The sequence below is a fragment of the Patagioenas fasciata genome, chromosome 3 (assembly GCF_037038585.1).
Source record: "Patagioenas fasciata isolate bPatFas1 chromosome 3, bPatFas1.hap1, whole genome shotgun sequence".
Classification (NCBI taxonomy): Eukaryota; Metazoa; Chordata; class Aves; order Columbiformes; family Columbidae; genus Patagioenas; species Patagioenas fasciata.
In genome coordinates this window covers 58598264-58625688 of record NC_092522.1, presented here as the reverse complement: position 1 = coordinate 58625688, position 27425 = coordinate 58598264, and the positions used below count along the sequence as shown (strand labels likewise).

The window sequence follows — 27425 nt, the reverse complement described above, 5'->3', positions numbered from 1 at the left end:
TTGTGTTACTTCAAAAAATTTCAGAAACTGCTCACTTTCAGAAGAGAGCGACATACAGCCAAAAACATTCAGGGCTCTTATTTGTGCAGTGTATTGAAAAGATATAAGCCACATGTTCATATTATTATGAGTGGAAAGAGTGGATACTAATGACATTACTGTGCATTCTTACCCAGCAACTAGAACATATTTTCCATCTGGTTGATCCTTTAACCTTTCCAGCAGGGACAAACGTACTTTGGCTTTGGTTTGGCCATAGATCTCAATTTCATCTGTAAGCAATCCTATCTCCTTGGCAAGTACATCAACAGCTTTTGGACTCTGTGCTCGGGAAATCTCAATATCACTGGAAAAGAAAACAAATAGGAGCCAGGAGATTTCTCTCAGCTTAGGTGGTCGACGACAGAGCACAAAACAACAGCAAATACTCCAACAATGGGGTTATTGTAATCAGTTTTTCAGTCCTCTCTCACATTTTATTAACCAAACCTAAATATTAGCTATCACCTAATATAACATTGAAAATATCATGCAGTGTTTGTTAATTGTTAGAATTTCAGAGTTCTCTCGTTTAATCAGATTCCAAATATTACGTAATGCTTTCATATCAAGCTAGAGATGTGTCTGCTGGATGCTCAAGCACGTCCCACTGGAATGGATGTTTCTGGTTTTGTTTTTCTTCTCCTCCCTCCCTGTATATTTCAGCACATACGCTTTACTGAAATGCACATACATTCCTTGGCCAACAGTCACACAAACACATTAGCTAAGCCCGATGCTTGTGCATGTGGTGCCTTTCATCAGAGGGTTCCACCAAGTGAGCTGAGCCTCGCTACTCCCCCATGAGGGCACCAAAGGAAACAAGGCATTTGAAGATCAACTCATGCACTTATAAAGACAGTTAAATTGAAAATGGCCACATAGCACGAGTTTAATGCACAGGGCTCAGGCCGGAAGTGCAGTGAACTTATAAACTATTTCCAGCAAGGGCTGTGAGTGGCAGCTGAGGCAAGAGACCAAGCATGGAGCAAGCACACATGGTAGATTGCCTGAGGAGTGGTGACTGTAGGCTGGAAGACACTGTTGTAGCTGCAATTCCAGACCTAGACCACCTGGGGTCTTTGGATTTAATACTCCTTCATGGATTTTTCATTTGTGAGCTTGACCTGGTTGCCTCTTATGTCCACGTAAGTGTTCAGCAGCTGCAAGATCCCGTGGCAGTGAAGTCCAAGGCCCAGAACACAAGATGTGAGGAGTTGTCTCCTTTGGCTTTGAATTGCTTACATCACCACAAGAGCAAGTTAAAAAACTACCAAGAGATTAATTACTATAGGCCCAACCACGTTCAATTCCTTCCTGCAGTTTCAGTTGATTACAATACTGCAAGGCCTCAAGTATTCACAGATGAACACAGAACTACTGCCTGATCTTAACTCCATGTGTGGACTTCGGCTGCTCTCCATCCACCAGCAAATTATCAGTTTGTGCCAACTTAATTGCTTGCAATTCTTTGAGGATATCCTAAACTGGGACCATTATTCAGTTCTAATTCTGAAGGAATTTCACAAATATCCCATGTTTACACCATGCAACAGCTATGTGAAACCTAGAAAGCATCCATCCAAACACTGACATAATCCAGTACTACAGGGGCACAGCACAGAACAGTTGGGCTGCAGACCATTTAATTGCATTTACTAACCTGGAATCTGTTTTCTTTCAAAGACATACTCAGTGCATCCTCTTGCATAGAAGGATGTACCTTCGGCTTTCTCATGCATCACTTCAGACACAACTATCCATAAAAATGTATCGAGGACACAAGATGAAGGAACTTACAAACATCACATGACAAAGAATTTTTAAGGTTTTCATTCACAACTCTCTAAATAAAAACAACTTGAGTCCCAGAAAAATATTGGTAAGTTGATAACAGCGTAGTCCCTTAAAGATTAAAGCACAGAAAATTTGTAGGGTGACTATTCTCTTATTGAAGCAATTGAGGTATTTAGCAAGGGCAGAAGGATGTAGACTAACATGACAGAAAGTTAATCTGCCTTTTTTTTTTTTCCTCCTACAAAATATACCAGCCTATTTACTAAAAGACAGAAGCTATTATTTTGAATATCAGGCCAGACTATAAAGACTACTCACAGCAACCTCAGCCCTTTCTATTTCCCTCATCTCTTGGGTCACAAATGCCTCGGAGTTCTAGAAGAAACAATGAAGCTTTTCCCACTCTGTAGGTACTATTGTTGGCAAAAAAATTGCAAGAAGCAAAACTAATCAAGCTGTACACTTATAAATAGATTAAAAGGTAACAAATTTCTAGATAAATAAAATTACAAATATTTTCACATGTCAAGTAAAATTGGCAATGGATGCTAACAGCTTTCTGTTGGTAAAACCACTGCTGTCATTTTTTCCCATCTGAAATTCCCTCAAGAACCTTCAAGGCAACTAGACTTTTAACAACTTAGAAACCCTTTAATGACAGATTGCTCACTGATACAGACAATAAAGTGAAAAAAGACATAATTTCACAATGAATTAACATAAGATTTATACCTTAACTACTACTGGGGCTAAACAACACATTTGAAATCTCCAAGTCTAGTCTACTGGACTAGATTTAATAGTAAAAGTATTTTCTGAAACACAGGAAATTAAAGATTTGGTTACAACTAGCATTTAGAAGTCTATATTTGTAGCTAGGTCTTTTAGTTTGACAAGGTATTAACTATATTGGAAATACCAATTATCCAATAAGTTATATTATTCAGTATTGCTGGAAATCTGCAGCAGTGGTTCTTCTGCATGAATGAGCACTGTTAAGCGAGAAGTCCAACACTGACAATGGTATATCATCATTTACAAAATACAGGAAAATTTAAAAGATGGGGGAAGGCTCTACACCTACTCAGCTTGTGTGCTGGACTTTTTCTTTTGGTGCACATTTGTAAGAAAATCTTGCACTGCATTTCAAATATCTTTGGAAAAACATCAATTAACACCCAGGTCTCACAGAAATCAAAAAGCAGATGTTTCTAGTTTTAGTGCTTAAGCAGCTTTGCTTCATTTTCAAAGAAAACTCCATCTGTTTCCACATAATGTGGTGTATTACTGTAAGATTACATTTTATTGCAGGATACTTTCCATCTGATGAGTTATTTTAAATTTAGAAGAAAAAAAGACAAAGCTACAGAGTTATCAAAGTCTTATTACTGGTTATATTATATGTTATTATATATTAATTATGAAAATATATATGTATTAAACACACAACGCCATAGAGAGAGTTGGGAATACTTTTTTCAGAGTTTTTTCACCATCATACTCATAACATCACATGCTCCAATCTACATATTAACTGCATTATTTAAGGGTAGATTTTTCAGGCTTTAATTCCAGAAATGTTGCATTCTGGCTGAGGAAAGGCTTAAGCATTTCTTTCCCGTTGCCCCCCTGAGTATGATAGAAAACTCATTATTTTTGCATCTGTTTTAAATTACAGTTGCATCCATTTCCATTAAACTGTTGTAAGAGACAGCGAAAACTGCATCAAAACGCTTAGAAAACATTTTGTTACAGCTTTCCAAAAACACAGCAGTAGGATTCAGAATGACAGAATCACAGAGTGGCTGAGGTTGGAAAGGACCTCTGGAGGTCACTTGGTCCAAGCCCACTGCTCACACAGGGCCACCTAGAGCCAATTAAGTTGCCCAGGACCTTGTCCAGGTGGCTTCTGAATATTTCCAAGGATGGACACTCCACAATATCCATGGTCAGCCTGTGCCAGCACTTGGCCACCCTCACAATAAAAGAAGTGTTTCCTGATGTTGAGATGGAGCTTCCTGTGTTTCAGTTTCTGTCCATTGCCTCTGGCCCTGTCACTGGGCTCCACTGAAATAAGCCTGGCTTCATCCTCTTTGTATCCTTTTATATACACTGAATACACCTTGGAAAAGATCCTCCTTAGCCTTCTCTTCTCCAGGCTTAGAAGTCCCAGCTCTCTCTCCCTTTCTTCCTACGTGAGGTCCCTGCATGGCCCAGGAGCAGGCATACAAATATACACAAAAAAAATATTGAAGTTTTCCTACATGGCAGAACCTCACTTCAAGTCTTTGGTTCCTTCCTCCGTCACCCAACACAGCCAACACACAGCAAAGCACTTTAGCACAGCAAATCGCTCAGGCTGCTCTCAATGTCAGAGATGTCAGCAAAATCCCCACGGCTCAGACACGAGCCTTGGGAGGTGAATAACAGGAACTGATTGAAAAGATTCTGTCTATAAGAACAACTATGGCTCCTGCTTTTCACAGGAATTTAATAGTCTAATGCAGAAGAAAGTACTTCTACTGAGGGAAGAAAATAAACGCAAGATCAAATGCCGTTGAAACCACTCGACCTTAACTAGATCCATAAACACCCCTCCACATTAGGGCTTAGTGATTAGGAACTTCTTGTATTTTGTATTTCTGTTGATGTTACACAAGCCTTCACGTCCCTCCCTCAATGAAATCTTCCAGCTTTAGGTCTTCATTAAATAAAGCTTGGCTCCAGTGCATATCATAAAAGTAAAAATTGATAGGAAACAGAAGGACATGGTCACAATGAGGCATAAAACAAAAAAGCACAACATGTAGTCCACATAAGTAGATTAAAAAATAAGTAGGTATGGGCCATTTTTAGGTTCCTTGTCACATTTAACACTTGCCTATTCTTTTTTTTTTTTCTTTTTAATGTAAAAATAACTTATTACCTGGGCACTGGGGTGAGGGGCTGCAGTTTCAAGCAGCAGAGGTCCCACTTCCTGTAGTGCTGGGACTGGATCCATCGCTCCGTGTTTTTTACCATGTTCTGTTTTTAAACAAAAAAGCAGCACACACCAGCTGCATCACAAACGTTCAACACTAATTTCAAATGATCTCAAGAGTATGTTGAAATAACTTTATGGCAAAGACTAACCAAAAAACAAACTTAAAAATCTTTCCATTTAATGCTTTTAAGAGAAAAGAAAAACCCCTGCACTACTACTGTCCTATTGTTTGTCCAATTTCAAAAAGAAACAAGACCATCAACATGCTAAGTGGCAGAGAAAAGTGTCTAATTAGGCACTTGGAGATTTTACGCTGGTAAAATGCAGAGTTACTATTCTTTTCTCACCCCTTAAAAATAATGGAAGATATTAATTATTCCTGGACTGAGTCATGCTGCTTCCACATAAAACAAAGAAATTTCAGACCCTCTATCCATCACACCACAAAAATGTGTGCAGATATAATTAATTAATCTCCATTGTCTTACCATGTTAAGTTACATTAGTCTATTGATACAAGTGCTTCTGTCAAGCTTTACTGCAATCATCAGAATTATGATGTTTGATTTTTAATTTACCTTTCTCTAACTAAATGTAACAGGCATAACTCACCCTAACTGATTGAGAGTTGCTATTAAAATGGAAAGCAGGTAAGATGTTCAAAAGAGCAAAACAAAACCTAAAACCTAAACTGCAGATGCAATTTCCACAACTTACAGAAAGAGTAATGAATTCACAATGTTTCAAGTTGCACTAACCTGCATTCGCATTGCTATTGCAAGAGAACCAACAGCGTTTTCAGCAGCATGGTTGTTTTGCTGGCCATAGTTGTGCTTCTCTGTAAAGTAGAAGTATTATGCTAATAAATCACAAAGCTTTTGTGAATGGGAGCATGTGTATTTGAAAGCTGTGTCCAAACAAAAAAAATTGTGAATGTTGACTTGAAATTTAACAGTGTCACTCACAAAATTATGGGTGGCTTCTTTAATACTTCAAATGAAATCATGCGGGAGGGTGGATATCAAAGAGCAACTGTATGCAAACACACACATGCATATGACGAAACATACATACACTTGAAAAAGAAAATAAGGAAACAGAGAGATGAATTCCAGGATCCAAACAATTACTTTTGGGGAAAAAAGAAAAAAAACCAATCAGACAGCAGTGAGGATTTGAAAAGCTGCACATATTTTTAAACAGAACACCTAAATGAACATGGTAAAGACTCTCCTTTTCCACACATCCATTACAGCGAGACAGAACAACGAAAGGAACAAAAAAATACTGTTTAGGATTATTATCCAATGGGACTTATAACTTAGAATACGCAAAATTTTTTGAGCAGCAAAAGTTATCTTCATCAATGTGACATTAAAAGTAGGTATTCTGAAGAGTCTACACAAATCAGAGTGACTCCAACTTTAGAGCCAGTTGTAATTGTTTCTAGTGGCAACATATCATATAATGATCATACATTAGCTACCCTAACTAAACATATTATTTTGTCATTTTCCTGTAATCCTTCTTTTGGCTTGTTCTTCTTGCTGCTTATTGACTTCTATCTAGATGCAATTTATCCAAGATTCACATCCTAGTCTCTGTGGGCATATCAAAGCCCTAGTCGCATTCTAAAGGGCGTAGACATTATTGTAATAAAAAATAACAACTGTATGCTGACAGCTTTATCCTTTTCCCCCAGCAGGGGAACTGAAGTGCTAAACCCTGACCTAGTCAAGCTCTCGCTCTACTCATCCCATCTGTAAAGGTTACAAAACGCCCACGTTGCTTTGCACAATTCCCCCTCCTGACATGGGTCCCATTGGCGGCTGGGCACAGAACCCTCAGCCTGGAGCTGGAGGGACCGGCAGAGGTGCACGGGGAGCCAGAACAGCACCCACGCCCACACACCCATCACTGAGAGAGCAAGAGACCCTTTCTGCAGACACCCTCTGCCTCATTCAGTGTGTTTTCTAATCCTCTCTCAAACTTTCTTGCTAGCAGGCATCTATACTTCAGTTACAAAGCTAACCAAGTAGAAGTTGGTCATCCTGACATTAAACTCTTGATTAAGAAAGTCTCTGAAAAGTCCTTCCACTTGTATTAACACTTGCCATTAAAAAAAAAATAATATTCTGGAGATGCTCAGTTTCAGTCTCAGACAGAAGAGTTTTACTGGAACAGTCTGTCACAGTCAGAAGTTGACTGTTGTTGCTTTGAGACCAGGCTGGGAGAGCTGCCAAAGAGACAAATGGAGTAGGAAGAATGAAGTTTCAAATCCCCTTTCAGACAGCTGTGCTTTACAGAAACATTTCGACTTTTTATGTGATTTGGCTGAATATGAGTTCTTTATCAGGGCAGAGCTAGCATGTGTGTAAATACATATCAGAATAAGACATTTCCCTTCAATAAACTACTTCTCTCAGGCTGTCTATGCTACACATTCACCCCACAAATGACTAACCAGGCTTTTACAGGGGTGAAGGTAAAGGTAGAGGTGAAAGTCACACATACACAAACTAGCAAGACAATCACAGGATTGCAACAGCTCTCTTAGGATAAATTTTCCAGATGGGAGTTCGAATAGCACTCTCCGCTTTGGATTATGGCCAGAAGATCAGCTGAATCACAGGCATTGTGCTCCCTCCTCTGACTCACCCCATCTGCCCATCTCTTTATACCCTGTTGTGTGGATGGGTGACAGCTCCTGTCATGCGCTACCTGTCTGCTCAGGCAGCTTAGAATAGAGAAGAGGTGGGGAAATGGTTGAATTTCCCACTAACATACTTAAACCAAATAGACTTCAGCTTTCAAGTGATGCCAAAGGAACTCGACATCAAATCGCAAACAATTTTTGCATTCTTAAGTTTGGTTCAAAAACTTTTCATTTCTATACATTTACAAGTAAAGTATTTTCTGCAAGACACTAGCAGCACTCCCTTGATTCCACAATCAGTAGTGCAGCAGAATAAGATGCTTCACTGCTAGAAATTGTATACTTTTTAACATTATGGTAATTAAAAAATCTTCTATCAGTTTAAAAAAAAAAAAGACTTGAAAACTAATTCTGTCTCTTTGGAGCAAGTATTTTTAGCTCTACTCTCATGGCTTACATCATTACAGCTGCGCAATTCAGCTATGTGCTTGCAAATTTTGAGTGCTTTTAAAACATTTGAGTGTGTTAGACTACATGTATACCTATGTAAGAGAAACCTAGCAAGAATAAAAGCTATTTCATGGCCATTGTTGCTTTCAGGTTTCATGTAGCTCCTGTGACCCCACAGCTGTTAAGCTGGACATTTCTAAAGCAAGAAAAAACCCAGAACAATTTCTAAGCACTTCAGCCAGATTCCACCACATACTCAAAATGAAGAGTCAGTTGCAAGATTCAGTTGTTTCTCCAAGGTCATGACTGCTCCACAATAGGCTTTTAATAAATATCTTGCAATTAAACTAAGTGCATTCTTCCTGTCAAACAGACACCTGTGTTTCATGTACCTCTCTAGTAAGTCTTGAGGCCAGCATTTTTTAAAGCTGCTAAAATGTATTTCTGCTATTTTTTAAGAGTTTCTCCAAGATTCTGACAGTCTCAAAAGCATAACCGTAAAGACAGATGGACATTTGGTAGATAAGTTCTATTTAAATTATCTTGCTAAATACCTCATGCTGCCTTTCCAAAGAAATGCTGTACTAAAGCACAGCCCACTGCTACAACTTGAAAAATGCAAAGAAGTGTATATGTTTAGGCCAAATCTTACATTTCCTGCCTTAAGAATGAATGTTGCTGTGGTACATGAACACCACTCAAATGTTTTAATGCAGTGTTCCAAACAGCACTCTTTTAGGGAAGGGAAACACTAATAGTACCTATAGTTCTATAGAGTAAATAAGGCACTAAGATACCTAAGTCTCAAGACATGGCATGCAGTTACACTAGTCTCTGAAGACCCAGACTCCCTCTGCAATGGAGGGAGAGAATGAAGTATCTGAAAGTGGGACTGGCACCAGGCAGCACACAGAGCCAGGAGAGTTCAGTCATAAGCGGTGCCTGCTCAGACTGCAATGACTGGCTTATCCCCATCCTGCCTTTATAGACTGGCACCTCTACCCTGCATCCAACGCCTAAGAGGTTTCTGCTTAGAAGGATTAAAATGAGGAGGGGACATTCCTTTTCATTTATTTATTTATAGGTGCTACTGATGCACCACCAATCCCTCTCTTCTTTGCCCCTTCCCCTTTTTCCTTTCCACCTTCATCTGAGGGTATGTTATACTAGTAGGTTGGGTACCTGCTGAAGAGACCTATGCCCACAGATACTTAACAATTATATGCACCAACCTCTATGTAAAGTAAATGGGTAATAAAGATGCAAGAAGTCTCCTAATCACTAGGCTGAGAAAAAGAAAATATGAATTATTGTTGAACAACTTGTGCAGTATCAGCAAGGAATAAGACATGGCAGCCACCCCTGAGATCCTTATTATAATAGGATCAGAGCACTGTTCTGGAAGGTAGAAGACAAAGGCCCGAATGCCTTCAGATAATTGAGTGAATAATAACCCAGATCTCCCACACCTGCAGTGTATGTTCAGGTCAAGAGGATATCACAAAAGACAAGGAAAGGAATCTCTTGCTAAGGACACGCTTTGCATGGGAACAGCAGCTGCCTTATTATGGGCCTGATCTTGCATTAGCTCTGTATAGAGTGTCTGCTTAATTTGTCCTTAGGGAATATACCTCGTTCAAGAACCATACAATTAGTTTTCCTTGGCCTCATGCCCATTTCCCCAGTTTTGTATCGATAGATGTCAATAAGCACACTTGTGACAGATTTAGAAAAACACATTACTCAGTCACACTACCCATGTTCTTCCTCATTTTCCTACTCATTCTCAGCACAGTTTCATCTGGACACTGAACAGTCAAATTCATATATATACAAAAAAAAAAAATCTACAAAATATCTAGAGATCTTCACAGGACTTTAAGGAATTTTACAGCAAATGCAATTCTAGCAGTAGAATAGAATAACTTCTGGGAAGGTTTCTTAGTTTTTTCCTAGTAAAATTCCGTAGCATTTTTCAACTGATAAATTAATTAACATATATCCGCTCCCCAACCAGTCAGGGGAGGAGAAGGGAGGACAATCCAAACTTTTTTTCTATTAGTATCTACTGCAGGAGACATTCTGCCTGTTCTTAGCCACACATGATTTCTCTGCTCCCTCCTGCACACAGCTTCACAGCACTTTGCAATTGATATTTTTGCCCTTCTTTTCTTCGTGTTCCAGGCAAGTCCACAGAAGTGGACAACACAGTGTACAAAACAACACTAAATAATAGCTCAGCTGATGACCCAAAAGTCTTCTCTCTGAATTCATTGAATCTACAGGCTCAGCACTTACTTAAAAATTCTGGTATACAGAATCCATTCCAGCCTTTCTTCCCTCAGCTGATATCTTTTTCCTATTTCATACGTCAGAGACACATGGATACATCCCCTATACACAAGCACTAACTTTTAAAGGCCCTGTCTCAAAGATATAGCTTTTAACCACATTGTGTTGTCACCACACACTTAACGACTCACGGTACATCGCATTCAAGAACTGTTATCTTTTAATGCCTCTTACCTGACAGCAAGTCACGAGAAAAACTGATAATGGTGGTTCCAGGCTTTATCCAGCTCACAGGAACATCATCAGGTTTTGTACTGCCAAGTACCACCACATCTGCGTGCTGAAGCTAGGGACAGCCCAAAACACCCCCCAGAAACAAAAGAAGCATTTAATGTTAGAAATACATTCTTGAATATGCAATAGAACTTAAAATAAAGTCAGGCAAACAAACTGAAATCAGGCAAGTAGGGTTAGAGTCAGCACCAATATTTAATGGGGATTACATACTTTCAAAGAAAAAGCCCTATCATTGTCCAAAGTCCTGTCCAACAAGATAACTTGGAGAGACATAAGAAAGAGAAGGGTTGAAAGACAGTAAATAGGCAATTATAAAGAGTGTAGTCAGATTCTCTGACAGTAGAAAACCAGGCCAGCTGATGGGAATGCAAGATGACCTGATCTGCAAACATCACTGCCTTTGAAGAATACCAATAAAAGAGTTATTTCCTTCTCAGTTCATGTTTGCTAATCAGTGCCTCTGACTAAGTTCAACCTGACAGATGTTGGACCAAAAATGGTTACTACAAAAATTCTTATAATCAAAGACATAAGTGTCTTCCTTTCCTCCCTCCTCTGAAACAGGGTGCTTACCAGTTATCTGAATCACCATGACATAAGGGACAGCATCAGAGGCAGATGTATAAAGATCCACTAAAAAAGCAGAATTTGTGCACAGCACTGCCTCAAGCCTGAATGCAAAAATTATTTCAGAGATACAGTGATTTTGGGAATATTTTGAAAAATTCAAGTTAATACCAAGTGTCACAAACTCGGCGAGCTTCTCTATGAATTGATTTGTGACAAGCATTCCAGCTTCTTTTTTGGCCAAAAGTGCTCTGACGCAACCCTGCCCAACACTCCTGCCAAGAAAGAACGGCCACAAATCCTGTCAAGATAGCAGGTTTTTGGCAGAGCTGAGCATCCAGAAGATGAGAAGAGCATAACTGTGGAGGAAAAGGCAGAAGGCTGAAAAAGCTCCATCTTTTCCTCAGAGGACACAAGGATGGCTAACGCTCCTTTGAGATCCACATGCGGAATCAAAGCCAAAGCTGTGGGAGAAGATCTACTTGCTTGGCAAATGACAAACGCTTCAGTCAGAAGTCCTGCAGCACTCCTATGATTACCTGCAAGCACAGAATCTCAACAGTCATTCAGCCTTATCCAAACTGCCTACATGCCTCCATCTGGTGTGAATATCAACTTACATGCCCCTCCTAGATGGCTACATAAGTCATAATGCTTGACCAGCGTCAAGTCAAATCACACTGAGGAATTTGCAAGCAAATTTGGATAAAAAGATGCTGTAATGACTTGTGTACCAAGAATACTATGCTGAAAATGCACTTTCCCCTGCAAAAGTATGCAGCCTCTGCCATAACAGTCAACATCAACACAGAGAAAAGCAGTGATTATTCTTTGTTACATTAATCCAGTCTTTTTTGTAACAAAATAATGATTCACATTCTAGCAGTTATAACGCGTATACTGAAAGTCAGGTATGTTATCCCATGCGAAGCCTCTGGGACAAGGACTAAGAGCTTTGCACTCTATATAGCATCATGAAACTATTAACCACTTGAGAGCTGTATGCAACAAGTAATAATTTTGACAAATGTTCAGCCAACACATTTATGACAGAATTGATCCAATGTAACTATAATGCCAGCAAACAACTGACCTGACCAAATATTCATCTCTATGACTACCGATCATAATGTCCAAAAATGTTCTTAACAGCTGAACAAAATCATTTTTGTAGCCAATGTTAACACTATTTTGGATGGCTAATGTTGCACATACCCATAAATGTATCAGAAAAAGAACTGAACCTTTCACCTCATTGCCCTGCCCCACCTCCTCTCTCAAGAGTTGTATCACACGGCAGCAAACACTTGTCCTATGGTTTGAAGACACACAGATCTCAGAGCCTTCCCCACCATGATTCCCTTTTCCTTATTTCACAAAGAAAGTAAATGTAAAGAGAAAAACAAACAAACAAAGGTACAGATACAATTATTTTATGTGCAACTACTGAAAAACTTGTGGGAAGTCAATAAAGTATACAGCACAAACACTTTACAGAACTTATTTTCCCCAGTGAGTACTTTTTAAAAATTATATCCAGAAACTTGTTTGACTGGGAGAGTGAGTCCACTGAAAGCAAAATAGTTGCTTACAGAATTCTGGGTATTCTTGGATGAGATTTATGTGATTTCCATCAGGACTTTTCAATTTCATTTGCAAGATGTCATGCCCATGCTTCCTCTGTTATTTTGTTTTGTTTTGTTTTGTTGTTTGGTTTTGGGTTTTGTTTTTGGGTTTTGTTTTTGGGTTTTGTTTGTGGTTTTTTTTTTTTTTTCTCTCTTGCCACAACCTACTATTTTGACTGCCTGTAAACCACTAAAGCAAGCAGCAAGCCCTGGGAGGCATGTGCAGGCTTATCTCCTACATCAGGAACAAATCACAGATGTTAGAGATAGAAAATACTTATGAAAGAAAGCTCTTTTTCACATCCAACCTCCCTAGCAAACACACTGCACAGTGTCCAGACAGAGGATGCACCTGAGAGGAACCAGATGCTCCAGGCAGCCATAGCCAGAAGCCGAGGAGATGCCCACGATGAAGAATGTGTGGACACAGGGCCACCGACTGCCTGGTACTCTCTGGGCAGCAAGGCTGCCCACCAGGCAGGCAAGATGAAGGAACAAGGAGCATCATACCAAACCACCCCTAATGCCCAAAGCAACAGGCTGAAGATGAAGTAAGCTAATACTCAAGTAGTACCCTGCCTTCTCACCAGTAAATATTTTTTCAGTTGGGAAGAGCTGTGCCAATAAATAATCCGAAACCTTACCTCATAACAAAATATGACTCTCTCCACCAAGATTTAAGTAGAAGCAGATTAAGAAGCACCACCCATTCCCAAGACAGATCACTAAATGTTAAAAAAACAATGGACTTTCCAGCCAAGTATTTAATGATAATGGTACAAAGTAACTCTATATTCTAGACAAGTGAAAATCCGTTTTGCCATGAAGCCTAAATAAAAATTTCCCAATAGTTAAAACTGACTGCTACAAAAGCCATTTTTAAACATATAATCAAAGAAAAAAACATTTGAAATTAATCTTTGAAATGCCATCAGGTTTGGTTGGTTGGTTGGTTTTTTATTTATTATTATTATTATTTTGAATAGCCCTCAGTTTCCTGGGTCTGAAGTTAGGCCAGCTAAAATTTAAGAGATGGGATGAGGAATAGGACCTCCATTCAAAGTTTTTTCAGAACCCTCCTCATGAAAAAAGTCATTTTATACACCACTATCCACAGCAATTCTAATTACTTTCTGAAATCTTGAAAATTGATTATGTCAGTGACTAGTTACAGGTACTTTTTCCACCAAGGAATATTCTACTTATGTGGTTTCTTCCAGCTCCATCTCTACTTTGGGAAGCTGAAGCTACTGTTTGTAAATTATTGGCAACCCACTGGGACAGCTATGTGTGGTCTGCTCCAATCTCTCCCCACTGGCCACAGTCCTCAGGGATGAGCCGCAGCGAGCAGCCACCAGCTCCCTGCTGCCATTTGCCCTACATGGAGCAGGTAAAAATTAGGTCCACAACTCTACTATGGGCTCAAGCCTTCTGCTCTAATGCATGGTTTAGGAACTGTTCCTCTAGCTCACAGGCTGGGAGGTAAATTTCAAATTGTGAGGAATAGATATGGTGCACACAAAATGTTGAAGCAGACTTTGTCTACAGCATCATCACTAGAATCTCTCACGCAGCTCCTCTCCTCTCCTCTCCTCTCCTCTCCTCTCCTCTCCTCTCCTCTCCTCTCCTCTCCTCTCCTCTCCTCTCCTCTCCTCTCCTCTCCTCTCCTCTCCTCTCCTCTCCTCTCCTCTCCTCTCCTCTCCTCTCCTCTCCTCTCCTCTCTCATGCTTACTTACATGCTTACAATACAAAATGTATTTTTCTGTCAGTACCAAGACTCTTGGTCTTATCAAGATAGCAAAAACAGACAGCAAAGGACTCAAAGTTGTCTAATCATCTGAAGCTGAAATGTTGGATCTAAGGAAAAGCAGACTGGCAAAAAGAGGTTCTTATCCAACCTGAAAAGGAACCTCCATTCACACACTCTGGCTGAACCACCGTCCTAATTCTCAACTAGGCTTTTACACAAAAGTGTTGCATTCCTAACCATAACTAGATAGACCAATTTTCAGTTCTTTTACAAGAAAATTGCAGGATAGCAGCTCTCTTTAGACAGCCAAAATGTGGTTCACATACAGAATACATGTAAGTTGATGTGTTGAAATCACAACTGACTGAAATGAAACCCAGTTTCCTCATAGGTACTAAGTATTCTCCATGTTTTGGCAAGAAAAGAATCTGTATTTTTAAATTTGAATCTATTTGATAACCTCCTTTCATACCAGAAAGTCTAATTCTAACATAATAAAGAATTAAGCATGTCAGTTCCCATTCTTCACCTGTAACGCTGAATCAACTTTTTTGCAGCCCTATTTTTTACCTGACAACAAGTGAGATGTTCCTGAAAGTATGTGACTAGGTCATTCTTCAGGTGCTCTGCAGTGATTGCACTTTGAAGAGTTATCTACACAAAGCTTTACAGAATGATAACATCTTACCTATTTCCACCAAAATGCTCAAGTCATTATCTCTTACTTCATAATTTATTTTACATACAACATGTAAATTAAAAAGAACAGCATTTCTTCATGGCAACTATGTACAGCTGTACCAGAACCTATGAAATATACTGTTTTCTTTCATTTGTGATTTTATTTGAAAATCCAGGAAGTTCAAGAGTGTTGACGGATGTGGCTCAGCTGTGCCATGATGATTATTTTTAACAGTTAAAGTCAAGCAAACCCAAAATGGAACAAAATGAAACATTAATAATTTGCTCATCTTACCAAAATATGAAGTGGGGAGGGAAAAGAACATACAAAGTGTGTCCATTAATCATACATGTCAAAGAAAGGAAATTAAAATGTACTATCATTTATTTTATTCCCTTTTTCTGGCCTAACACAGAAAAGACTTGCTTTAAAGGAGCACAGTAAGTCAGATGGTAGATGGTATTATGCTGTTTGTCAGCAGAGCTACCTCTACATTTTTAGACTTTTCCTAAGGTGGACTAAAATATACCGTCCTCTTGATTATTTTCAAAATATTTTTGCAAAAGTGCATGAGTAATAAAAGCAATAACAAGTCCATAGCAATACAAAATCTGATCTAAAAGACCTGCAACCTTAGTGTTGTGTCTCTCATTTAAATTGATGGAATTTCTAAAGAAAACACTTGCTAGACTGTCTTTAAAAACAAAAAGAAATCAGCAGAGCTACTCAAAGGTAATGCAGTACCTGCTTAAGAAAGGCATGACACCATCAAGTTCAGGATTAGCGCTTCAGTGCAAATGGGCCCAGCCAATGGCTTAAGACAAATAAGGTACACATACCCTTAAGCTCCATTTTTCTTTCCCTGGTGTATTTTTGGTGGGGGAGGAACATCCAAATGAAATGTTCATACTCTTCCTAAATTCATCCCTCACTTCATACATGAGGTTATTGTGCTACCATAGGTTATACTCCCAAACAACAGTACACAGACTTTTACTGTAGAGGTATCACATTCAAAGGAAGGACAAAAAGTGTACAGCCATGTCTAAACTCAGTGTATTTTTCAATAAAAACAAAACATGAATTAATTTTTCCAAGACTTGGAAAAACTTTGGCATTGACTAACACATTTTCCTACTTGACATTCAGATAAATAAACCTCAAGAGAAACCTTATGAGCCTTTAAACCATTTTTAATTAATCAGTGCTTTGAATGAGTGAGAGAAAATTAATTCATACCATCAGTTATAATCATGTTATCTAGCAACATTTTACTTTAAGCACAGGTTGCCACAAGACAGCAGTGCCTCACTGTCCAGCAGGAAATCTCTACTTGTTTTCTGACTCTCCAGCTTCTGAGAATGCAAGACAATTTTCCCTGTGTGCATTAGATTTTATCTAGGAGCTAGAGTTAACTATAACCAAGTTACATCCAGGCAGATTCAACAACGTTCTGAAGGTTACTGGTGACACATGGTTCCAGGCTTACAGATGAGGAAGAGGAAGGTAGAATTCCCCCAAGCTCTGCTGATTAGTCCTCCAGGCAAAGCAGAAACTCCTTTACTGCCAAAAGTTAAAATGAACTTGGGAAGACTGATGTGCAAAGCCTCAAACTGCCTCCTGCTTAGGCCTCCTATTCTGTTTCCCATCAGTGACCTGCTGTGAGAGGTAAGCTACGGGGAATTATAAAAAGCAAAGCATGGTTATGGGAAAGCATCTGGATGGAAGGAAACAGATCCCTCTCCAGCACATAGACAGCACTACACAAGCAGCTCTGGCCCACTCCAAGACTTTTGCTGTGAACCAGTGGAAACACCTCTGGCCACCCCACGATCCACACCATCCAGCCCAAAGCAGTCCTCTAGCACAACCCCAGGCCATGAAAAATAATCAAAGAGAGAGACATGGCCAGTATTAAGTTCACAGTGCTCCCATCTCCAAGAGTGGCATATGTTTCCTAAGTGCTGTCAGTCACTTAAAGCACAGAGCTGAGACAAGCCTGACAAAAACATCCGCAGCTGTGAAAACACCGATTTGCCAGAGACCTTTCTAACTATCACAGCTGCTTAAACTGATTTCCTCCTCCTGTACTTGCCTTCAAAACCTAGCGGTTTGATACTATTTTGCATTGGCTGCCACCTTGTGGCAAGTGCTACCAGAGATAACGCTACAGCTGTCACTTGCTCCTCACCCCTATAGCGACTTGCAAACAGCCCTGGAAGTATTTGCACCTCTTCTACAGCCAACATATGAACTCCTCTGCAGATGTCCAAAGGACAACACCATTACCTGTTGTTTTATTCTGTGGAATTTGGAACTAAGGGATAAACTGGGAAGTCTGGCAGGAAGTCACGCCAACTTCTAAGTTGTTGCTAAAAGCTCTGGAAAATGCAACCAGGAAGACCAGGTAAATTAAATCTTTTGAATCCAGGCTCCTAAATTTCTTTGAAGCCTTTTACAGTTCTCTTCAAAGATAAAGTTTGTGATCCTCATTGTCCCAAACAGGTAGCATTTGCAAACCTTTAAGACACAAATTCAACGAAAGTAATTTCATACAGATGACTATATCACAGGATGAGAAGAAAGTGGGCATCTCTTGCACCGAGGGAAAGAAAAAGGGAAACCTAACAAATTTGTTTGAAAACGTACCTCCGAATTCATTCTCTCACAGCTATTGGTGTAAAGTAATGGAAGCAGCTGACAGGGTTCAACAAGGCCAAGTGCAAAGTCCTGCACCGGAGTCAGCACAATCCTTAGTATCAATACAGGCTGGGGGATGAAGGGATTGAGAGCAGCCCTGAGGAGGAGGACTTGGGGGTACTGGTGAATGAAAGACTGGACATGAGCCAGCAATGAGCGCTTACAGCCCAGAAGGTCAATTGTATCTTGAGCTGCATCAAAAGGAGCATGGCCAGCCGGTTGAGGGAGGTGATTCTGTTCCTCTACTCCGTTCTGGTGAGAACCAACCAGAAGTCTTTTGTCCAGCTTTGGAACCCTCAGTATGGGAAAGACATTGACCTGTTGGAGACGGTCCAGAGGACCCCACAAAAATTATCAGAGGGCTGGAACAGCTCTGCTGTGAGGACAGACTAAGAGAGTTGGGGTTGTTCAGCCTGGAGAAGAGAAGACTCCAGGGAGACCTTATTACTGCCTTTCAGTACTTAAAGGAGCCTATAAGAAAGATGGGGACAGACTTTTTAGTAGGGTCCATTACAATAGAATAAAGGGTAATGGTTTTAAACTAGAAGAGGGGAGATTCAGGTTAAACATAAGGAAGAAATTTTTTTACAAAGAGGATGGTGAAACACTGGAAGAGGTTGCCCAGAGAGGTTCCAGATGCCTCGGAAATATTCAACATCAGGCTGGACAGGGCTCTGAGCAACCTGATCTAGTTGAAGATGTCCCTGCTCATTGCAGAGGGGTGGAACTAGATGACCTTTGAATGTCCCTTCCAACCCAAACCATTCTATGATTCTATGGTGGGGATGCAAGATGACCCCTGGGCATGGGGCAGGCAGAAGATCTCTCTCTCACCTGGCTCTGCAGCTGAGGGGCTTTCCAGCGGCAGGTCAGGGTGGCAGCTCCCTCCTGCTGCAGCACGCACTGCAAGGCAGCACCCACTGCCCCACCAACTCCCACCAGCAGCACCATTTTCCCACCTGCGTGACACAAGAAAAAGTCATTCAGAGGCTCGCGGCTGCACAGGCACCAGCACCAGCCTCTGCCGGGCCATGGAACTGGAGTGCCTACGTGAACCTCCCCTTTACCAGGCCACTTATCACCAAAGCCCTCAGAAGAGCCAGAAAAGCGGCTTCTAACAGGGCAGCACTATGTGCCTGCACAACCACTGCTGCCGGGGCACCATGGGCAACTCTTTTCGAGCCCATGCAGCAACAGAAACCACAGGTTTTAAGTTGTTACCTGGTGCCTCTCTAATTTGAGTAAGCAAATACTGCTCTTCTAGTTTTCTGGTATTTTATTTGCACAAATTCTTTCATTAACGTTTGTTACAAAGTACATTTGAACTCCTGTTTACAGTTCTGTTACAGAAATCCTTGTCTCAACAACTAAGAATCACTATGAGAGACTATTTCTGAAATGCTGCCTTAAACTAGCAGCTTCACACACTGTAAAGCCACTTGTTTAAATGTGCCATTTCAATGTTAGGATTTACACAGTGCAACCTAAAACAAAAGATTCACTTAGCAGTTATTTACAGGCAGATGTGGATTTCTCCAGCTGTTTACACTAATCAAAATTGCCAAGTGAAATACCTAAGTGATATTTGTATTTTTGGTTTTGAAGCTTCAGGTGTCTTGGGTGGCTTCAGTGAGATTAAGTCTGGTGATGTCAGGTAGCCCCTGCCTTATCTCCAAAATCTCCAGGACTGAGATCCATTTCTGCAAATATTACATTCAGATCTCACTAAGGTTCCTCACCAACAGGAGACAAATACATGTCAGGTAGGAAAGAACACAAACCAGAAAACACAACAAGGTGAGAATATATTTGTCTCCCAGCCCAGGATTAAAACTGAGAAAATTAGTTAGGCTAAAATTAATGTAATAATTATGATATAAGGTCTCACCTAAATCTTCAAGAAGCTCCATCACAGCACACACTGTAGGAGGAACTAGACAGTCATAGGTATCACCACGTACCAAGAGTCCTAAGTTTACATCAGATACTCTGTAAGGGAAAAATACGACAATTAAAAAACAAAAAGAGACCAGAAGACGAACGTGTGAGTTTGAACAGGTAACATGAGCCCACAATTAACAGGCAGCTCTTTACTCATCACAGTGGGCTGCCCGTGGCACATTGGGACAAAACACCTCAGTGGAACCAGACCAGCACAGCCGGAGCCCAGCTGAGCCCGAGGCAACACACTCGCCAAGGCTCGGGCCGGGGGGAACTCGGCTGTGTCTGCATCCCCCTGCATCCTCTCTCATACACAAGGAGGCTCTGACTTTTCTATTCTGTCAATCTCCAGTACTCCAGATAATGGAAAGGTGACTAATTTGCAAGATTTTCATTTTTTTTTTTTTCCCTGAAATTAAAAAAAAAAAAAAAAAAGGAGACAGAAAAAGAGTGAAAAAAAAATTGGTAACAGTCTTGGGAGCAAGAAGGTTGCAAGAGCAGCAAAATGGTTAACACAGATGCCTAAATTATGCCATTGGTCTCTCCAGAGAGCAGTGCAACTCAAGACTGATTCGAAAGCTAAAACTATTACAGCCTACTCTCCCACTGCAAGAGAGTGCTGTAAGGAAGTTAAAGCCTTCTCTGTAACTTTTTCTTCAATCCTTCTTGTGAAAATTTGGGGGTTTGTGTTCAGTACTTTGTGACTACCATTTATAGTACTCAAGTACTGAGATATCTTTAGTATCATTAGTAAATCTGAACTTTGATTTTGATTTCTTTGAAAAGACCATGTCCTGAATATACAGTATACAAAGATAATGATCCAAATGACTTCAACAAGACTTCTCATGGATTCAGTGGCATCTTTTATCACTGCTCAATAGCACAGCCAGACACATTGTCTGAGGAATCCATTAATGAAAAGCAGAGGGGAAAATTGATTTTACAGAGCCATCAGCATTGCATCTGCTAATGTTATTTCTCAGTGCTTCACTTACCCATCCACATCCTTCTCTGGTTTCACAGCGTTTAATACCTTACTGCTATATAAGTTTTCTGGGAGGTCAAGGGCAAGGCCTTGCACATTAGGATCTTCATTAAGTCTCAAAATTTCATTGACAATCTAGGAAGTGAAGAAAAAGCATTTAAGATCAGAACAACAGACAAAAGAAGAACTTAAATAGAAAGGGATAAAACCTATATTTAAAACTACCTTATAGCCACCTTTGCTTCTCTCACATACTACTGCAACTAAATGGAAAAGCAATAACCTGCTTTCCTTGTTCTATATTTCCATGGCTTACCAAATTAAGCCACCCTGACTTTATTGTAAACATTTTGCAAACACGTATTATGTGACATTACGCTCCCAAAAACGTTTTGTCTCTCACTGTCCCAAATCTCAGCAAAACCTCGACACATCAGAAGATCGTTTTAGAAACAAGAAGTCTTGTTTACGATATGGTTCAAAATAGGACCAGATTGTGTACCAACACAGAACATGAACAAAAAGTTGTAACAATGGCAAAAGCAATTATACACAATAAATTGTGTATTATTAAACGAGCATATATTGTTACCAGTTTTCCTTCTCAAAACACCCTGATCCTAAGAGCTGTCAGTCATCCTGTGAAGAATTGCTATTTTGAAAAGGCCCTGCACAAAAGTTCAAGGATTTCAAGTACTGAACCAGATATGAGTTCAAATATTTTACAATACACCAATATTCGACATCCAAGACTGTATTGCCTACCCTTGATTGCTTCATCTCTAAAGTGCAATGCTGATTCATAGTGATATATCAAAACCTGCCTGGACATGTTCCTGTGTGACCTCACCTAGGCGTTCCTGCTCCAGCAGGAGGATTGGACTAGATGATCTTTTGAGGTCCCTTCCAATCCCAAACATACTGTGATACTGTGATATGCTATTCTGCTGTGACCGCAAACAATACAATGGCATGAAACATCTTAAAGTTTTCTCATGTAAGAAATGTCATGTGAGCATATCTTTTCCATCATATAACCCATGACCCCAGGTTCCAGTATAACTTGGGTAATGACCTATTAGAGAGCAGCGTAGGGGAAAGGGACCTGGAGATCCTGGTGGACAGCAGGATGACCATGAGCCAGCACTGTGCCCTTGTGGCCAAGAAGGCCAATGGCATCCTGGAGTGTATTAGAAGGGGGGTGGTTAGTAGGTCAAGAGAGGTTCTCCTTCCCCTCTACTCTGCCCTGGTGAGATCACACCTGGAATATTGTGTCCAGTTCTGGGCCCCTCAGTTCAAGAAAGACAGGGAACTACTTGAGAGAATCCAGCACAGGGCAACAAAGATGATTAAGGGAGTGGAGTATCTCCCCTATGAGGAAAGGCTGAGAGAGCTGGGTCTCTTTAGCTTGGAGAAGAGGAGCCTGAGGGGTGACCTCATTAATATTTATAAATATATAAAGGGTGAGAGTCACAAGGATGGAGCTAGGCTCTTCTCAGTGACAACCAATGAAAAGACAAGGGGCAATGGGTACAAACTGGAATACAGGAGGTTCCACTTAGATATGAGAAGAAACTTCTTCACAGTGAGGGTGACAGACACTGGAACAGGCTGCCAAGGAAGGTTGTGGAGTCTCCTTCTCTGGAGACATTCAAAACGCTCCTGGATGCCTTTCTGTTTAACTTCATCTAGGTGTCCTGCTCCAGTAGGGGGATTGGACTAGATGATCTTTCAAGGTCCCTTCCAATCCCTAACATTCTGTGATTCTGTCTCAGCTTGCCAGGGGACAGCACCCAAGCCCACTAATTCCCTTTTTTCCCATGCTTGCCAATAGCAGGATAATCAGGTTATCAGGAGCAGTCAACAGATTCACCAAAGGGAAATCATGCTTGACCAAACTGGTAGCCTTCTGTGATGGCATGACTGGCTGAATAGATGAGGGGAGAGCAGTGGATATTGTCTACCTTGACTTTAGAAAGGCTTTTGACACTCGCTCTCACTACATCCTCATAGGTAAGGTCAGGAAGTGTGGGTTGGATGAATTAACAGTGAAATGGATTGACAACTGGTTGAATGGCAGAGCTCAGAGGCCTGAGATCAGTGGTACAGGGTCTAGTTGGAGGCCTGTAGCTAGTGGGGTTCCCCAGAGGTCAGTACAGGATCGTCTTCTTCAAGCTATTCACCAGTAACCTGGGTGAAGGGACAGAGTGCACCCTCAGCAAGTTTGCTGATGATACCAAACTGAGAGAAAGGGTTTATGCAGTAGAAGGCTGTGCCACCACTTGGCAAGATCTGGAGAGGTTGGAGGACTGGGCAGAGAAGAACCTGGTGAAATTCAACAAAGGTAAATATAGGGTGCTTCATCTAAGGAGGAATAACCCCAGGCACGAGTACAGGTTAGGGGCTGATCTGCTGGAAAGCAGCCCTGCAGAGAAAGACCTGGGAGTCCTGGTAGACAACAGGTTGACCATGAGTCAGCAATGTGCCCCTGTGGCCAAGAAGGTCAATGTATCCTGGGGTGCATTAGGAAAAGTGTGACCAGCAGGTCGAGGGAGGTTATCCTCCCCATCTTCTCTGCCCTGGTGATGTCACATCTGGAGCACTGAGTCCAGTTCTGGGCTCCCCTGTTTAAGAAGGACAAGGAATTACTGGAGAGAGTCCAGTGGAGGGCTACAGAGATGGTTACAGGTCTGGAGCATCTTCCTTACAAGGAAAGGCTGAGAGAGCTGGGTCTGTTCAGCCTGGAGAAGGCTGAGAGGGGATCTTATAAATATCTTCAAGGCAGGTGTGAAGAGGATGGGACCAGACTCTTTTCTGTGGTGTCCAGCAACAGGATAAGGGCAACGGGCACAAAATGAAACACAGGAAGTTCCATTTGAATATGAGGAGAAATTTATTTTGAGGGTGACAGACACTGGAACAGGCTGCTCAAATAGGTTCTGGAGTTCTCCTTCTCTGGAGACATTCAAAACCTGCCTGGACACATTCCTGTGCAATCTACTCTAGGTGAACCTGCTTTAGCAGGTGGGTTGTACAGATGATCTCCAGAGGTCCCTTCCAACCCAAACCATTCTGTGATTCTGTGATAATATTTGAACTAAGGCTGTCCCAACCCTCATTTGAGTTAATAGAGGTCAGTCAAAGTGCTAACGAAAGTCAGGAATAAATTTATGATGAAAGATAAAAGGGCAGAGTCCTTCCAGGTACTGCAGTTACCTCATCCTTGCTGCTGCCTTCAGGGAGACAGATGTGAATAACACGTAGACCAATCTGTCAAAAGAAAATACTTATAATTATGAAAGGCAAGTAGTTCATGATTAATAACAAGGGTGCCAGCTAAAGCTTACCTCTCTGGCAAAGCTCTTGTTCATTTCTTGAGTCATGGGGTCATTATGTGCCTTGCGAAACAAAATAGAAACTAAGTTTTAAAATAATAAATTTACGTTTAAGAATGTGAGTACACTAATGCACAGGTCTATGCAAGTAACGACCATGAGGATGTTTGTGTCTACTAAAATTCAAGCAAATAAAAAGCCTAGCAATTCTAAGAAAGAAGCAGAAGGCCACCCAGTAAATTTATTTTGGCTTGATTACTTTAATTGTGTGTTGATATTAGCCTGGCTTTTATAGAAAAGAGTGGCCAGCTCCTTAATGTAAGTTTACCATTCAAGAAAGGTACCAGTCTGTTATCTGAAGATACCGTTCTCCAACCAGACATGTTACAAGGAGGAAAGAAGCTACAGCAATACTAGCATTTCCTGCAGTGTCCCCATTACACGTAACAGTGCTGGTTTGCCTTACCACCAAAAATGAGGCAAATAATTATCATCACATACTACAGTGAGTTCTGTCTATGCCAAAGCAAGAGAAGTTATTGTTTCCTCTCAGTTGCCAGCAGGCACCTGCCCTAGGACAGAAGTCTCTCCTGGGCAGATTTACCTGGGAGACCATCTTACCCAGGAATCCTCCTCCCTGAGGTCTCTGCACCATATACACTACAATATTTAATCATAATAATTACAATGAAATTTTACTCTTCCAAATTACTCTTGAATCTTAGGTGGTTTTTCAAAAATTTTAATATAATGTAACAATAAACTAAGAATTCACTACCCAGAACTAGAAATACCAACAGAACAGTGACTCTTCCATCCTCAAAAACATTAGTGGCTGCATAACAGAGTGAATAAAACACTTCCCATGGCTACACGATTATGTATAAAACCTGTCTTCCAACCCAGACAACAGGACCAAAATAAATCATTTTAAAAGGTTTCATCACAATTTCATGAACACACTCTACATAGCTTTTTCTAGAAGACTCAGTGCCAGTGACTTCCCATCAGACTTGAGCTGCTCACATTGTGGTTAGCTGCCAGCGCTGGCTTTGACTGTCACTATTGTCACCCAAAATTATTTCCATTCAAGTCCATTAACAATTTATCAACCTGTTAATCCCAAATGGTTCAAAGACTGCTGACCATGAAAAAAAGAGTATTTAATAGGATAGGCTCCATGGAGAGAGGCAGCTCCTGAGAGATGATGAAGGTTTGCTTTCCATCCCACACCTCCCTCGCCCAGCTCAGCACTGCATATGTCCCTGGTGCCCCACTACCAGTCTCCCACTCCCCAAATCTGGCAGCTGCAGGCAAGTGGCAGCACAGAGGCTGCTCCACTGAGAACATGTGTGGAGCTCACTCTGTGGCAAGGGAAGATGGGACTAAGGACAGCTCAGCACCTGCTCCCCCACACCAGTAAATGTGGAACTGTATCCGCACACTGATGTGTAACCACCAGGACTGCTTGAGAGGTTTACCTGGGATTCAGCCACCAGTTGTACCACACTGTTCCCTGTAATGCCCCTGTTCCTGTGGTGCCAGCTGGTGAACACTCACCTTGTGTGAGCGCAGAAATCCCTGCCCAGAACTGGTTCCCATCACAACCTGTGGGGTGGTACAGCCAAGGCCAGAGCTCAGGATGTGGTGGTCTGGCAGAGCGCAGGACAGGGGGTGCAGGGGCGATGGCAACACTTTGCTGAGCTTTGCAGGACCACAGCTCCACCACTAAACAGGATTCTGCTGCTGTGTATTAGTTTTCAGCTTCAACAACATTAAGAAGCAGCCACCAATGATTTTTTGCTGCTGCACAGCTCCAACAAAGGTTCAAAAGGGGTAAAACAAGCAATGCAGGTATCAATCTCAGTCTCAATTCAGGTTCAGATGGCTCAAGAGGAAAAGAATGCATCTAAAACCACACCAGAGCGGGCTTAGTCTGCAACTCCTCATTCCCAGAACTGCTGCGGAGGTGGTGCCATGTTATGCCGAGCGCTGTTACTCAAGAGCAACTGGCATAGGAGATCGTTTTACCGCCCTCTCTCTGCTCCTGTGTGCAACACCTCACATGGAGACCAGCATGAATTTTAAGGCTCTGCCCATGTTACCCAGTAGAACAGTGCACCACAAGAGTATTTGTAGACTAAAGCAAGTCTTTGTAACAACAGATGCACATTTAAAGGAGTTCTGCTTCAGCCATAGAATCATTTAGGTTGGAACAGTCTTTCAAGATGATCTAGTCCAACCACTAACCTAACACTACTAGGTTACTGCACCAGTCCTTAAAACCAGACTAGACCTTGGGTGACTGACAGCTGGAGAACATCATTTGGGTGAATTTCATCCAGAAGGATCTAGGCCACATGTTCCTACAGCTGTCTCAGGATGTAGGCCAAGTGGGGTAAATGAGAACAAGAGGAACATTCAATTAAAGCCTTGATCAAGACCAAAACACCGATGTAGATGCATCCCAATTGATATTAAAAGTGAGCAGGAACCTCCCCTTCCTCACACTACGCTCTCTCATATCTTAACAATATCCCTTCCCTCGTGCCAGCATAAAACATTCATCTGGCCATGCAGAACACCAGACTTATGGGCTAATGTGGCTAAAAGGGAGCCTCTGCAGAGCCCTCCAGCCCAGGCTGGATCACTGCCCCAGTCCAGCAAACAGTACAACTGGATGGAGACAAGATAGGAGTGAGAAACAACAGGTCAATGAGAAGACAGGTCACTGCTTTTCTAGCAGTCCTTAAAAATACAGCTTTAGATGGCTATTTGAAAACATTATCTGCAGTTACCTGAAGAAGGTAAGAGGAGAGCTTGTTCAGTCAGCCTCACTAGAAGACCTACTGAAATTAAGTTGGTGCTGCATTTCTTAGATTCACTATTAAGGCTTTAAAATATTTATAACTAGGTTTTAAAATTAAAACCTACCGGGTCAAAGATGCAGTGTGCACCCACTCAAAACCAACATCGCCATCCTAGGAAACAGGACAAAAATGTTTTTGCCTGCACAGCTCTGGGTCTCACTCTGAATGACAAACATCCCCAGTTGCTTGGCGTTGAAACCCCAAGAAATCTAAGCAGAACCATCTCTCGGTAATGTAGTCATAAGCTACAGCTGCCCAAAGGCAACAAGGCTGGCAGGAAGAGGCAGGGTCTTTCCTTAACCATGGCAATGTTATTTCAGAGTGGGAGGTGATGGGAGGCCAGTGTTTTCAGGCACATAAACACTTTTTTCAGGACTGCAACAAAAGCTTCAGGCTAAATAAAGGTCAAGAACAACTTATTTGACTTTAACTCAATTATGTCAACCAACTTAG

The 27425-nt window shown here is 41.2% G+C and overlaps 1 protein-coding gene across 2 annotated transcripts in view; it reads right to left on the bottom strand.

Moving 5' to 3' along the window:
* The window catches only part of MTHFD1L (methylenetetrahydrofolate dehydrogenase (NADP+ dependent) 1 like), a 152801-nt gene that overhangs the window by 123664 nt on the left and 1712 nt on the right, over positions 1–27425 (bottom strand). The window contains exons 3-12 of one of the 2 annotated variants that reach the window (XM_071806421.1): positions 27037–27083; positions 24115–24165; positions 23984–24037; positions 20778–20902; positions 19727–19827; positions 18673–18797; positions 10452–10563; positions 5578–5657; positions 4763–4860; positions 173–346 (exon numbers count right to left, since the gene is read on the bottom strand). In XM_071806421.1, coding sequence (XP_071662522.1) covers positions 173–346; positions 4763–4860; positions 5578–5657; positions 10452–10563; positions 18673–18797; positions 19727–19827; positions 20778–20902; positions 23984–24037; positions 24115–24150 — 905 coding nt within the window. In that variant the 5' untranslated portion in view covers positions 24151–24165; positions 27037–27083. The remainder of the gene's footprint in view (positions 1–172; positions 347–4762; positions 4861–5577; positions 5658–10451; positions 10564–18672; positions 18798–19726; positions 19828–20777; positions 20903–23983; positions 24038–24114; positions 24166–27036; positions 27084–27425) is intronic. The other variant, XM_065835134.2, reaches the window with a different exon arrangement.